General features: G+C 52.0%; 1 protein-coding gene and 1 long non-coding RNA gene across 2 annotated transcripts; both read left to right on the forward strand.

Moving 5' to 3' along the window:
* Positions 1–4649: 4649 nt before the first annotated feature.
* On the forward strand, positions 4650–6445 carry LOC140262698 (uncharacterized). Its single transcript, XR_011905850.1, has 3 exons — positions 4650–4723; positions 5402–5613; positions 6269–6445. It is a non-coding gene; the product is annotated as an uncharacterized lncRNA (long non-coding RNA).
* A 2434-nt stretch (positions 6446–8879) lies between these two features.
* Positions 8880–12552, forward strand: LOC140262546 (uncharacterized). The gene is given in 9 exon segments (XM_072356933.1): positions 8880–9023; positions 9181–9242; positions 9490–9643; positions 9837–10093; positions 10294–10379; positions 10876–11000; positions 11463–11574; positions 11874–12149; positions 12372–12552. Coding segments are annotated over 9 exon segments (1356 nt in total). The 5' UTR covers positions 8880–8920.
* The last annotated feature ends 1397 nt before the right edge of the window (positions 12553–13949 follow it).

Genomic DNA, 13949 nt, shown 5'->3' on the forward strand with positions numbered 1-13949 from the left:
ACTGTATTATAACTATAGCAGCGTCGACATGTCCCACTAGTCCTTTTCTTCTAACATCCCCCAAAGCCTAGGATGCTTAATCTTCATGAAAGGCCCCCATTTACCCTAATTCTTACTTTCAATTCCCCCCTTTTCTTGAATCTAGCAAAATCTTTTGCTAAATGATTCCATTTCTAGAAAGAGAATTTCTAAAAGAACTTCCATTTTCCATCTTCTGCCGTAATCTATGCCTCTTCCAATCCTCATAGCTATTTCTCTATCTTTGCAAAGCCATGTCACACATCATGACGTGATACACACCAAAACAAGCAAGGCCAATATTGCAACGCAAGTCAGAAACAATTATTTTAACCAGGTAAAATTGGGGAGCCAATCAGTTAACTTTTCCAGGAACTCTGTAAAACCAAGGGAAGTGTCGTCTAATGAACCTTGATGGAGCACTGTAGTACATTCCCACATAGTCTGTAAGTCCATCTCTACTCTTTGTGTCTCATCTACGTAAGCACAGCAAACTTCCCCCTTCTTTTGCTGTTATGAAGTCCAGCACCGTTCTATTCTGCAGTACTACCTTACTTAACGTTGAAACTTCTACTTATAGCGCTTGTATTGCATCAATAGTTGCATTTTCTATTATCTCTAACGTAGCTGAAATATAAATGATTGCAAAGCTATGAAAGGCAGTTGGCCTGTCTATAAGGGGGTTATTTACATGCTTCACCCTCTTCCAAGGAGTTCTTAATATCCCAGGAGGGAGAATCGTGTTGTTGTACCAAATATCCCCCTATGCAGTGTCTCCTCCAGTTAACTTGGTAAAGTCTTTCTTGCCTGTCCATCACCACAAAGCCACCACAACCCCGGTCCCAAGGGGCACTTTTCTGACCCATGATATTATAGCAAGGGTCGTTTTTCCCACTTTGTCTGGGGCTTTCAAGATTACAAAACTGTACTCCATCTCGTAGGGACGCATTAAATTCCCCTATGCTTACTGGTTGACATATGCCATATCTCCTAAGCATTGTAATGTTATGTTTTGCCCAGAATTGTAACTCAAACTTAGGTCCCTTTATTTCTGAGGTTATATTCTCATTCATACACTTACGTTTACCTCCTGCTCCTTTCCACAATGTCCAATTAGTGAATGGAAACCCATCTTGAGGGAGTTCCATTCCTCCATCCGTTGGCAAGGCTGTACATACACAGGAATCTGAAATATTCATAATTCGAGTAAGATTTTCTGTCATTTGTATAAAAGCATTATCCCGCCAAGCTAAAGCAGCTCCTATATATATATATATATACTAAAAACTAATACGTTCATGTTTTCTTCTTAAGTCTAAGCTTAAGAGGTTCTTTCTCTTCAACAGTCCACCGTGGTCGGGCAGCCTTTTTCAGGCGAGTGTGATGTATCCACAGGATCAGTCCTTCCACCTTAGCCGCAGTATGTGTAGTCAGTGGCACTTTGTAGGGCCCTTCCCACTTCAGTTCCAAAGGTGAATAATCATGTACTGGCCCATCCAGGCCCTGTGCTCTAGTACCAAATACCACTCTTTCTTTTTTTTCTTTTCTTTTCTTTGGCACGAGAAAGTGCAAAGGGGAGAAGCTGTGTGGGAGCTGGCAGAAGCTGCCCGGGCTGATGTAGGCTGGCCCTGCAGCAGCTGCGCCCCTGGGCACGGAGCCGCAGCTCCAGCATGTGCCCATCCCCTCGGTGCAGCTGAAGTGTTGCTGGACTCGGCGTGCGCCTCCCGCAGCTCACTTAGCGTGCGCTTCCTGTTCTGCTGACAGCTCTGTACCCCAGCTGCTGCCTCCCTGCTCCCTGCTGCCGGCTGCCTGCTTCGTGGCAGGAGGAGATGCTCTCTTGCTGTTGCTGAACATCTGCAGTGGGGAAAGGACGCCGACATCGTCCACAGGCCTGAGGTGGCTGCTGTCCTTCCAAGTCCCTGGGTGTCCTCTGGAAGTTGTGTCCTGCAATACTTCCCTAGCCCGTCTTTGCCAGCAAGGCTGCCTGAGATGATCTGGCGAGCAGTGGGGGTGTGATTGCTGAATGCAAGGGGGTTGTTGAACGCAAGGGCTTTCTAAGCCAGGCGAGTAACAAGCAGTCTTGTTGAGGAAGCTTGTTCCCTATGAGGTCTTCCCTCAGAGACTCTGAAGCTTTTGTTCAGAACTCAGTTGTCCGTATTTCTTGTTGGTGATGTTTCAGTGCCCAGAGGTGACCTGCAGGAAGAGGCGCTGGGTGCTGAAATGGAAGCCAGGGCTTCTGTGTCCCAGGAGGCAGGCGTAGTCAGGTCCCCATTGGAGCCTGCTGTTGTTGGTGCTGAGCTCAGGAGATCCCTGAGTGTGCCGCTGCTTGCTGCGTGCGCCAGACCCAAGGGGGGATTCCTTTGTGGAAGGAGGGGGAGGGTGAAGGAGGCTGAGGACCCTTTTCTTGGGGCCTGCTCCTCTGCGCCCTCATGCTGGTTGGACAGAAGGGCTGCCCGCTGGGCTCAGGGAGCGCCTTGTAGATCCCGTGCCGTTCCCTGCCCTCCAGCCCCTCCTCATCCTATGCAGAATGCCACTCCCAGCAGCACAGGTGCCATTTTGGAATCTTCCCCGTGTCACAGCTGTCACCTTGGTTGCTGCTGCCCCACCTGGCGCACTCGCCTCTGAGAGTGCTGGGCAGGAGGCAGCCATGTCCAGCATGAAGAGAGTGAGAGACCAGGGTAGCGTGGTTTTAAGTGGGAAGAAGGAGCTGGGGGCCCCAGAACCAAAGAGGAGGAGGGGTCCCGCCATGACCATCAAGTGGAGGAGGGGGAAGAGAGCCCGTTTCCATCATGCCTGGACCAGCCTGGTGACCACCAACCATGTGGAGCCGATGGAGGTGGATCCACCTCCGGATGAGCCTATGGAAGTGGATCCGCCTCCAGAGAAGCCCATGGATGTGGATCCGCCTGCGGCACAGCTGGCCTGGCACCACACCACCGTGCCAGGCCCCACGTTGGCATGGTCACAGCTTCACCATCGCTGGTCCAGGCACTCGGCACCTTACCTGCTGTGCGGCCCCTGCCCCCGGCGTTAGCTGGGTGGCATTATTTAACATCTGCTCCTCCTCCACCTTGTTGCTCCTCTGGTTCTGTGGGCCCCCAGTTCCTTCTTCCCCCTGTCAGAGTTAGGCGCCAGTTCTAGGCTTTGTTGTTGATGGTAGTGTTAGGTTAGTGTTAGTGTTCAGTTTCGTTTTAGCATTAGGCATAGGTTCCTGTTTGTTCTTTAATGTTAGGTATAGGCTCCTGTTGTTATTTTAGAGTTAGGCATAGGTTACTGTTTGTACTGTAGAGTTAGGCATTGCCTGCTACGCTCAAGTAAAAGTAACCGCTGCTCATTGGGTAAGCACACAGCTGGTTGCTCACCCCGAGCAATGAGTGCGACTGCCCTGAGAGCGGAGGTTTGAAGACATCTGTGATGAACTGAATTTCCCTCTTGGGACTTTTCCTTTGCAGAACATGGAGGAGCAGAGTGTAAGTGGCTGAGAAATGGAGCCGGGACTCAGGAGAGCAACACGTGGCTGTGTCCCAAAGCTCCCGTGTGGCCATTGCAAGGTAGGCGTCCCTTACTGTAAGCGTTGTTCAAGCACAGCTTGAGAGATTAATATTAAAAACGAGCGTACTGTGATTGCAGGTGCTTTGAAGTACAGTAGTATTGAAGTACAAAGGTCTTGCTGTAGAAGCCAAGTAGTAGCTTGTAGTTTCCATGTTTATGATCCATTTTCTCCTGTGCTCCTGTGTGGAATGCAAGAAATGGATCCGAATGACTGGCAGAGGCATACCATCTACCGGCGTTATACCAGAACCAGCAGACAGATGCTGTGGTTCTGGCAGGTTTGTAGACTTCTTTTTCCTCACAAGAACACAGCAACAGCTTAGTGAGCAGCAGTCAGAATTACTCAACAGATACGTAGCGTGTAAATATAAATGATAACTGCTGATCCAACTGTCCGAGGGGTGATGGGGAAGTGAACGTCTCAATATTAAACTTAACATCAGTGTTAATTATTATTTTTCAGGTTGTGAAAGAATAGATAACGAGAAGAGAATGAGACTTCTACAGTTTGTTACTGGAACGTGTGGATTACCAGTGGGAGGATTTGCTGACCTCACGGGTAACGAGCCCTTTTTAATTCATTTTATGCTTGTGTTAATTCCTTTTTTCCTAATAAGGACCAAGCTGTGTGTTTAAGGGTATTTTTTCATAAATTTATATGGAATCTTTTTTCTGACTCTTGCATATTGGTAGAGCTGTGATAGAAATAGAGATACAGGGAATGTGAACACATCTTGCATCAGTGACTTGAGAGATGGTTTGGACGTGGTCCTGGCAGGGCAGCCTGCTCTGGGTATCCCTGCTTGCTCAGAGTGGAAGGACTAGGTAAACTCCAGGGATTCCTTCCAGTACCAAACCAACGATGTGATGCAGTGGTTGAGTTTCTTTGAAAACCGCTTGATAGTTTTGCATTTCACTACGTGGATTTCTTCAGAGGGATGTAGTGAGAGACAGATGTCTTTCTGCTCTGCAAGTAGTTCTAATCTTGTTTTCGAGCCTTTCTCGCGCTGTTGTCATGTATTACCTACTGGTAGACACGGGCAGTTAGACCTAAGAATTCATGGTTTGCTTTTTGTACAGGGAGCAACGGACCCCAAAAATTTTGCGTTGAGAAAGTTGGGAAGGAAAACTGGTTCCCTAGAAGTCACTCCTGGTAAGTACGAAGGCTCAAACTCTGCCGTGGTTCTGTTCTTACGGATGGCAATCTCCTTTCAGATTGTAGGAAGTGGGTGTGATATGGAAGTGGCTGAGATTGTGTGAAAGCAAATCACTGGGTGATGGCAGTAAGCTCTGCTGAGTAATAGTTGAACTTCTGAAAAGCAGTTTTGTTGTGGAGCTGATTCCATTGTAAATGCCGTGGATTTGCACACCACTAAAAACAGCAAGTTACTTTTAGTACTGAAGGTAGTACTTTCTTCTGAAGAGTCTGGGATCGATCTTTCATGATCACCAGACCCGATCTTGGCAATGAAAACAAACAGTCGCATTCGTGCTCCCTCTTGGCTGGAGGAAATGTAGCTTCTGCTCAGTTTCTCAGTTCTGCTGGTGCTTTGTGAAGATGCTCAGATTTTAAATTTCAGATACAGAAGAGAGATAAGGTGAGAGTTGTTACTAAATACGTTGCCAGTTCTGGAAAGTTATCCCTGCTCAAGTGCTTGTTGTGCTTTAACTCTCACAGACAAATGCACGTCAAGATACAGCTGTTTTAGAGGGTACAAATGCAGTTATCCCTCTGAACAGGACAGTTCACATGCCTGTGTTCCTAGTGGATTTTTTTGGTGGTCTAAGCTGTTCTTCAATACTTCAGGTTTCTCTTTCTTTTCATTTTCAGTCGCTTGCACCTTCCACCCTAGAAGAATTAGGAGCAGCTGAAGGAAAAGCTGTTATTTGCAATTGAAGAAACAGAACGTTTTGGGCAGGAATAGCTGCGATTTGCACCTTGAAGAATGTGAACTCAATGTGACGTTCTTCTTCGCTTCTTCTGCTTGTTGCACACTTCCTTGTAAAGTAGACTTGACTTGGATTATTTAGCAATAGTAGCGTGTAAGTAAATGGATGTTATCCTGAGGTTTTATCCACGTAAACTCTTGGATTTCTACCGAGCACTTTCAGAAACCACAAGAACAATCAGATATGGTGACAAAGGAATTGTGACCCGAGTAGAGATTTAATACAGCTCTGGGCTCTGCTTTGTTTTACCTTTCGTCACTTAGAATGCGTCCCTAAGGACTGAGAGATTTTTTTAAAATAGTTTTGTCTTTCCTATTCAGTAGCATATTTGGCTACTGATGTACTGGGAAGTTCAGTAGTAGCTGCAGTGCTGTAGCAACATCATCACCTCTTGACAGCAGTGTTATTAGAGCCGGCTTGTAACCGTCCTCTGCCTACTGTGAGCAAATTCATCACTTAAGCTATTCTTCTAACTCAGGTGTGGCTGGACTGTTTTTCCTTGCCTGGAGTCTGCTCACGTGCCAGTGGGACTCAGACTGCTGTTCAGGGGATGTCAAACTGTGGCACCAATCCAGGGCGTAGCTTTGCTTTGTTTTCCTCACAGTCTTGCTAATCTCAGCAAAAGAACCGTCTGCCCAAAGTTGCTGGAGATTTGCTTGTGCCCTCTGAGGAGTTCTGATCTTTTTCTGTGTAACACATCTAACTTTTCAAACTATGTTCACACTGTGGTTCTTCACTTGTTTTGCAGAAGACAAGACCACCTGGGATTGCACAGATTCAACTTAGATTCCCGTTTGCAGACTGATGTTTCCTGTCGGGAGTGTTAATGGACGTTATCCTCTGTGTTATTCTTCCACGATGCTGTCAGTTTTCTCTGGAGACTTCTTTGGTGTCTCAGGAAGAGGTACAAAATAACTGGGTTTTGAAAATGATGGTACTTAACATTTTTGGTGATGAACTGATGATGCAGTATTAGCATTATCAGTTCTCGGAGGACTTGAAAGTTTGTACATGGATTCCAGACTGTTTGTGTTTATATGCTCTATTGAACAAGGCCATGAGCTTGGATAAGCAGCACTGGATGGTAAAATACTGTACAGAAATTCATTGTCGAAATGTCCTTCTATTGTAATTTCCAAGACTCAGGTAACTGTAACAATATCTCCGTAAGTCAAATACTGGCATCCTTCCGGGAGCTCCATCTTTCTTCCTCTGGGCTCAAAGTCCTCTGGGGAAATGCCACTCCTCCCCTCCCTTCTGAGAGCCACAGTGCCCAAAGAAGGCAGGCCACAGGACCAGAAGGTGAACTCTGGAACTGCCACCGCTCTGCATGATGTTCTGATGTGGGATATCTACAAAACATCCCCAAACCACAACAGGTAGCACGGAGCTGCAATGGGGAATGCCCTCCACACACGGCCCTGTCGGTGCACGATGCTGCAGGCACGCTCCTTGCCATCTGCACACACGTGGGCCGGCTTTGCACGGCCGGGCACATCATCTGGCCTGGGCACTGCAGGTACCCACATGATGGGGTGCAGACACGGCAAGGCCAACCCTGGCTGATTGTGCATCTCATTCCCACTTGGCGTGGGAAGAGGGACTTCAGTGGGACACAATTGCTCCAAAGGAGTTTTGGGGCTCGGTTACGAATGTTGCCCTGACCTGTTGGCCTTGTCTGTCACCAGTTGCAGTGGTTACAAAGCACACGGAGGATACGTTGCGTTGTGTAAGCTGAATAAAACACGGGATCACACAAAGTACAAACTTCTGAGTTACAACAGCACACATCACCAACTTGTCACAGACACTAGCCCGTGGTTCTGCAGGAGTGGTGACACAAACATTACAGACCATTACTGATGTCAACATCTTCCTTTCCCACCCTTTTCTTCCCTGCACACGAAGCAGCAAGCTGCTGGCCATCAGAGGGCTTGCAGTGACATCAGAAGGTGGCTGCGGTCATCTGAAGGCTTTTCTGGTTGTCGGAGGGCTCCACTGGTTGTCAGAGATGTTCACTGACCATCAGAAGGCTTCATTGATTGAGTTGGGATGTCACCGGTCATCAGAGGGCTTCATTGGTCAGTGGAAGATCGGAGGTGTCCATGGGAGGGGATATGCAGCCCTTGTTCTGGGTGATGGGTAGGGGGTTGGGGCACTGAGGCACGCGGCCTAAAGCAGACCCAAAGGAGTGACAAGTGGCTGCAATAAGAGAGGGGCTAAAAGTAGGGTGTTGTGGTCACACTGTGTCCATGCAGAGGTGGATCAAAGGGTGAAGGCTTTGGGAGGAAATGTACGGAGGAACTGAGAGAGAGCAGAGGGAGGGTACTGGGGTTGATGGCAGCATGAGGAGCTCCATCCTTTAGGACTTTGGAGCAGATGATGAGTGAGGGAGGGGAAGCCCACAGGGGTGCAGGACATGGTGTGCATGGCATGGAGCTGGGGAGGCCTCCCAGCACTGTGAGGTGGCCAGTCCCTGCTGAGCATGAGAACAAGGACACGGACACAGAGAGTGTAGGTTTGCTGAGGGATTTATTGATCATCAGAGGGTGTTGCTGATCATCGGGGTCTTCACTGCTCACCAGAGGGCAGCACTGGTCATCAGAGGATGTCAGAGTGCTGCACTGGCGAGGAGGAGCCTTGTCCCTGCAGGGTTTGTCCCCAAGGACTCGGGGCAGGAGAAGGACTGGCAGCAGCCAAGAGACCCGGGGCAGGACGTGGGTCCCCTGGGGACAGAAGCCACATCCCCTGTCCCACCTGCATGGTGACTCTGGGCCATCCAATAGGGCACCCTGAGCCTGCCCCCTCCAGATCCATTCCTCTTCACAGCCCCATAGAGCGCAAAGGAAGGGCTGGAGGTGACAGTGCCCAGGTCCCCCTGGAACAGGCCACGGACAGTCCCCTCCATGCCATCAAATAATTCCCAGCCCCTGATGCCCGGTCCTCAGGGCTGCGGAGACACCCAGGGTCCCCCAAGTGCCCTGTGGTGCAGGGACCCATTGTGAGCACTAGAACAACGTGGCCAAGTCACGGTCATGTCGCCTGCTCAGCCCCAACTGCTCCCCATTGCCTTCTTCCCCTTCCTGTTGCCCACCCATGGCAAGAGGGAGCCCAACAGAGGCTTTGGAACACCAGGGGTGTCCCCAAGGCCCAGGGGAACTGAGAGAACAGCAACACATCCCAGCCCCATCCTCACCCCTCAACTCACAGGCCCAGGAGAGGGAGAAGGCAGAGATGGGTCAGCAGTGCCAGCATCATAATGGGCAGCTGGCCATGATGTCACCGCGTTGCCGTGGTGGCGGTTGTGACACGGCCACCCGGGAGGGGGATGAAGGCAGAGCACGGAGGTGGGTCCTGCATCCTGAAGGAGCATCTGGTACAGAGCAGACGCATCTGAAGGATGAGCTCCAGCATGGCTGACGCCGACAAGGAGCAACCTGGAATGAGCGAGGACGGCCTCATGGTGGGCCATGCCTCTGGACGAACACGCAGTGAAACTGAAGGTACACGGGCCCACAGCCACCATGGGAGCGGTGCTGCAGCCAGTTTTGGGATGGAGATGACACTTTTCCATCTGCCACCTCCATCCTGCCCAGCAGTGGGAGGGGTGCCAGGAAGAGGCAGATGCAGAGTGTGACCTGCTTTTCCTTTGCCCTCCAGAGCGAGTTGCCGTCTGGGATGCGGTGGCCGCCTGCATCCGAGAGCAGCTCCTGGTGCACAAGGTGTGTTTGTTGGCTGTCTGGTTCCTCCTCGCCCTGTCTGGCTCAGCCTGGACTTCCTCTGAGCCTTCCCCTGCACACACAGCAGGAAACTCACCCCGTGTTTCCCTGCTGAGCTGTGTTCGGGAGGAAGGGAGAGGGGAAGGAGCGGGCTGTGCAGCCCCAAAGCCGTCCCCGCACAGGACCACCTCCAGCTCTTCCTCCAGCCAGCCCTTAACTCTTCCGCCCTTTCTTCCTCCTCCACTCGCAGGGGGTCTGGATTCCCACCTTTGGCTCCTTTGACATCATCTCCAAGGAGATCAGGATGGAGGACAAGACCGTGACCCTGTGCTGGCCCGTGTTTCAGCTGGCCAGCAACCTCATTGCTATGCACCGCCTCAGGTCCCACAGGGGGTCCCTGCCAGGTAGGAGGGGGGATTAAACCCTTGCTGGCTTCATGGATGGGGCAAACAGGGCCACCGCCTCCCTTCTCAGAAGCAGACCTCCCCCTCTGAGGAGCCCGTCCAAACGCGGGAACGTTCTGGATGATGTCCCTTAGAAGCAGTTCTAGGTGGAAGAGCAACCTTATCATCAACCCCATCCCTGGTATTTTCTCAGTTGACAGGAAGGTGGAGGCCCTGAAGAGCAGCCAGGTGGCCGCAGCTGCCTCTGTGAGCTGGAAGACAGCGCAGACCTGCATCCAAAGCACCGTGTCGCTGCTCTCCAGCTGCCTGCAGAATGGGGAGAACGTGGCTGTGGTTCTTAAGGACGTTGGAGTGCTGCTCATTGACGGGCTGACCTTCCAAATGAAGTTCTATTACGACTTCCTCGAGAAGCTGTCGGGGAAAGAGAACTTCAGGAGAGCCGTCCGCAAGGTGAGCCGTAGGTTTCTCCATAGCCCGGGCAGTGCCGTGAGCCTCACTCAGCCCGCACACGGCCCACCAGGACCTGGGCAGCTGCTCGAGCCGTGCAGGTGCTGCGGTGCTGTCAGCTCTCCCTGCCTCGGGCTCCTCGTGTCCCCAGTGCCTCAGCCATGACCAGGACATCTCACAACCTCCCTGTTCCTCCCCTGCAGGCCCCCTTGCTGCTGGACATGGGGGTGTCCCGTGTGACACCGGTGGCTTCCCTGGTGTTCTCTGGCTGCCTTGTCGTATTACCCAAGTGAGTATTTTTCTGCTGCTTGATGCAGCTGCTCAGCTCTCATTCTGTAGCGCTTGTGCCTTGTGTCCATCAGTGTCCTGCCCAGGAGGATGTGCCAGAGAATCACAGAACGACTGGAGCAGGAAGGGAAAAAAAGAGCACCCGGTCCCACTGCCCTGCGGGGAACAGGGACACCTACCTCCAAATGAGGTTGCTCTGAGCCTGGTCCAGCCAGGCCTTGAATGCCTGTCCAGGCACCCAGCAGCTCTCTGGGCAAGACATCCCAGTGCCTCACCACCCTCCAGCCAAAACCTTCCTCCCATCCAAAGCCAGTCTTCCCTCTTTCCTCCTGAAACTGTTTCCCCTCCTCCTATCCCAAGTGACCCTGCTAACAGCTTTAGAAAGTAGTGGCCGCCATGCAGCACGAAAACGTGCCTGTGAGCAGACGAGCAGAGAGAGAGCAGCAAGGATTGCTGTTGCACTGTCACACCGTTCACTGCCTTTTCCTTGCTTTCAGGTTTCAAATGGAGTTGGTCCCCAAACTGCCGCCGCTGATACGCCGCCAGTCCTCCGGGAGCTTCTCTGGGTCAGGGAAAGCAACCAAAGTAGAGACTTTGCCACCTCTTACTGGGGGCAAGAAAGGTAAAGTGGCTTCCAGCTCCTTTCCACGGCACGGGCAATCAACTGGAGGTGGGCAGTCCCTTGCTGACCATCAGCCCAGGGCTCTGATGTGTGTCAAACCTTTCTGCTGGCTCAGCACGGCCTCTTCCCCTTAGGTTATGGTTGGCCAGTTCAAAAGGAAGGTGCAGGGTGTGACGTACCCCATCCCTGGCTATGGCAGGAGGATGTGGGGATCTCAGGCCCTGCCCTCCGCCACTGGAAGGGCAGGGACCTCAAAAGTCACCCTGCCGCCTTATTGTCACCAGACAGCTCCTCTTTCCCAAACCCAGCATCCCTCCTGCAGCCCCAAAGCAGAGCTGAACTGCAGAGAGGAGGAGTGGGGACAGAGATGGTTTCAGGGCAGGTTCTGGGAACAGGCCTGAGTGCTGCTTGTGAGCGAGCCAAAGGCTTGATGGCGAATCTCCTCTTCCTTCCCAACTGCAGTAAGATTTGACAAGACTCCAACCTTCATCAGACGCCTGAGCACTGCAAGTGTTGATGGAGGGCAGTTGCGAAAGATAAAGAACAGACTGCGGAGGGAGAGCATTGCCTGCAGGTGAGGCTGGTGGCTGTGGGATGGGTTGTGCATGGAGGTGACCCAACGAGAGCCCATTCCCTAACACCAAAGGGTCGCTGCTTGTTTGTGGTCGCCCGAGAGTGCTGGTATGGGGACGCCAGGATCCCCCCAGCTCACAGGGCTGGCCCCTCTCCACATCAGCAGAGAGCCCCGGGGCAGCCGGTCAGCTGTCTGTGGGGAAGGCTGCATTACAGCCCAGGCTTCTGGCTCAGCCTTGAGGGATGCGGCCCCAAAGCCATCAGCCACTCATGCGGACCCCTCCCGCTCTGTCCTTTCAGTGTTCTGCCACACATCCGGGCAGTGCCTGCAGCCCCAGAGCAGCCGATGAGCTGCCAGCTGCAGGGCCAGGAGGGAACGGATAACCAAGAAGGGCTGGGCTGAACAAGACGGGTCAAGTTCCTCGATGAAGAAGGAGAAGCAGAGGAAGCCCAGCATGAGAGTGCGCTGCCCGAACTGCAGGAAGATGAGACCCCAGGCACACCATCCAGGCTGGCGCTTCGGGCATGTGACTCGGTGACACTTCTGAGGAAGAGGGTTGAGAAGAGCAGGGAAGAGTGGGAACAAGGCAAGGAAATGGCAGCAGCAACATCCCGTGGTGAGACCAGCCTGCCCGAGGAGTCCTGCGACAGATCTGTATTGCTGCCTCCCATAAGGGAAAAAACGGGGTCTCCCACTAAAAAGATGGCAGCAGCAACATCTCATGGTGAGCCCAGCTTGCCCAAGGAGCCCTCTGTTGTCCCATCTGGGTTGCTGCCACCCATAAAGGAAGAAACGAGGTCTCCCATGCAAGAGATGGCAGCAGCAGCATCTCGTGCTGAGTCCAGCCTACCACAGGAGTCCTCAACCATCAGATCTGGATTTCTGCCTCCCATAAGGAATGAAACGGGGTCTCCCAGATGTCAGTCTCCAAAGACCGAAGCCCCACCCCGCAGGAAGGACACACCTTACCCATTCTGATGCAGGCATGGGGTGCCCAGGACAGACAGAGCTCCAGCGGAGGCTGCAAAACAGTTGCTGAGTCCATTAGTGCCATTGAGACCCATCTGTGTCGTTCCTGCATGCCACCTCCTTGAAGAAAAGCAAAGGAACAAGGAGAGCGACTGAGGACTCTTGCGAGACCCCTTGCCTCTGGGAGATGCTTAGGAACAAAACCCTACAGCTGGAAGTGTTTTCAAGGCAAGGGATAAAGACTGTCATGGCTTGCTAATTTTTGCTATTGCTCTTTTACATCACAACATCTTACTTAATATACAAATCTACACACAAATAAACCATCATCAAAACACCTTACGCACTTGGGTCTGTATGCATATATATAGACAGAGTTACCGACTGCTCTCCCCCAGCATCAAATTCCCTTGTGGTAACACAAGCATCCCCATCATTCTGCAGCACCCACCGAGTGCACCCAGCTCCCTGGGCAAAAGCAGTTCCAGGGAGAGGTTTGCCCTTTCCAGAGGCTGGAAGGACCCAAACTGCTTTTCCCAACACGCTCTTTACATGCACTGCAGGGACCTTATCTCCCTCTACAGTGTGCAGGGGGCTGGATTGGCTAGGACCATCACGACTGACAGATCCTCTAGTACTGACCAACCAAGTGACTTCTTCCCAATTCTTCTCCAAGTGCTTGAATGTTCCACCACCCATTGCTTTCAGCATAGCTTTCAACAACCCATTGTATCTTTCAGTCTTACCAGAGCTGGTGCATGGTAGGGGATATGATAAACCCACTCAGTGCCATGATCTTTGGCCCAAGTATTTATAAGGGAATGTTTGCAAGGAGTCCCATTATCAGACTCAGTTCTTTCTGGGGTGCCATGTCGCCACAGGACTTGTTTCTCAAGACCCAATTTGGTGTCTCTGCTGCCATCTGTCGCATGGTAACCACGTGGAACGGAGATCCCAGAAACACAGACATCTCTGTCATGGTGTTATCTGGATCAATCTGCCCGTGACAGGGGTGGGGGAAGAGGGGCAGTAGGGCTGTGGGGCCCCCGACAAATGGGAAGGGAATAGGGAAAGGGGTAGGGAGATGGGAGCTGGGCACAAGGAAACAAAGAGAGCAGCAGCAACGATCTAAGGAGGAAAACTTCTTTCACTAACTATGATCAGGGAATGCACGGTAATCCAGGCCCCACAGGCCGGACAGCCGGCTTCTAGCCTGGCAGGGAGCCTCGGACAGGATGGGTTTTGGCCTGGCAGGGACCTCGGCCTGCAGGCTTTTGGCCTGGAAGGGCTTCCCCGGCCTGCAGGCCTTTGACCTGGCAGTGCCCCCCAGACCAGACAGCTGGCTTTTAGCCTGGCAGGGCCCCCCTAACCGGATTACCAGCTTCAGGCCTGACAAGGTAGCCCCC

Source organism: Excalfactoria chinensis, chromosome 25 (assembly GCF_039878825.1).
Source record: "Excalfactoria chinensis isolate bCotChi1 chromosome 25, bCotChi1.hap2, whole genome shotgun sequence".
NCBI lineage: Eukaryota > Metazoa > Chordata > Aves > Galliformes > Phasianidae > Excalfactoria > Excalfactoria chinensis.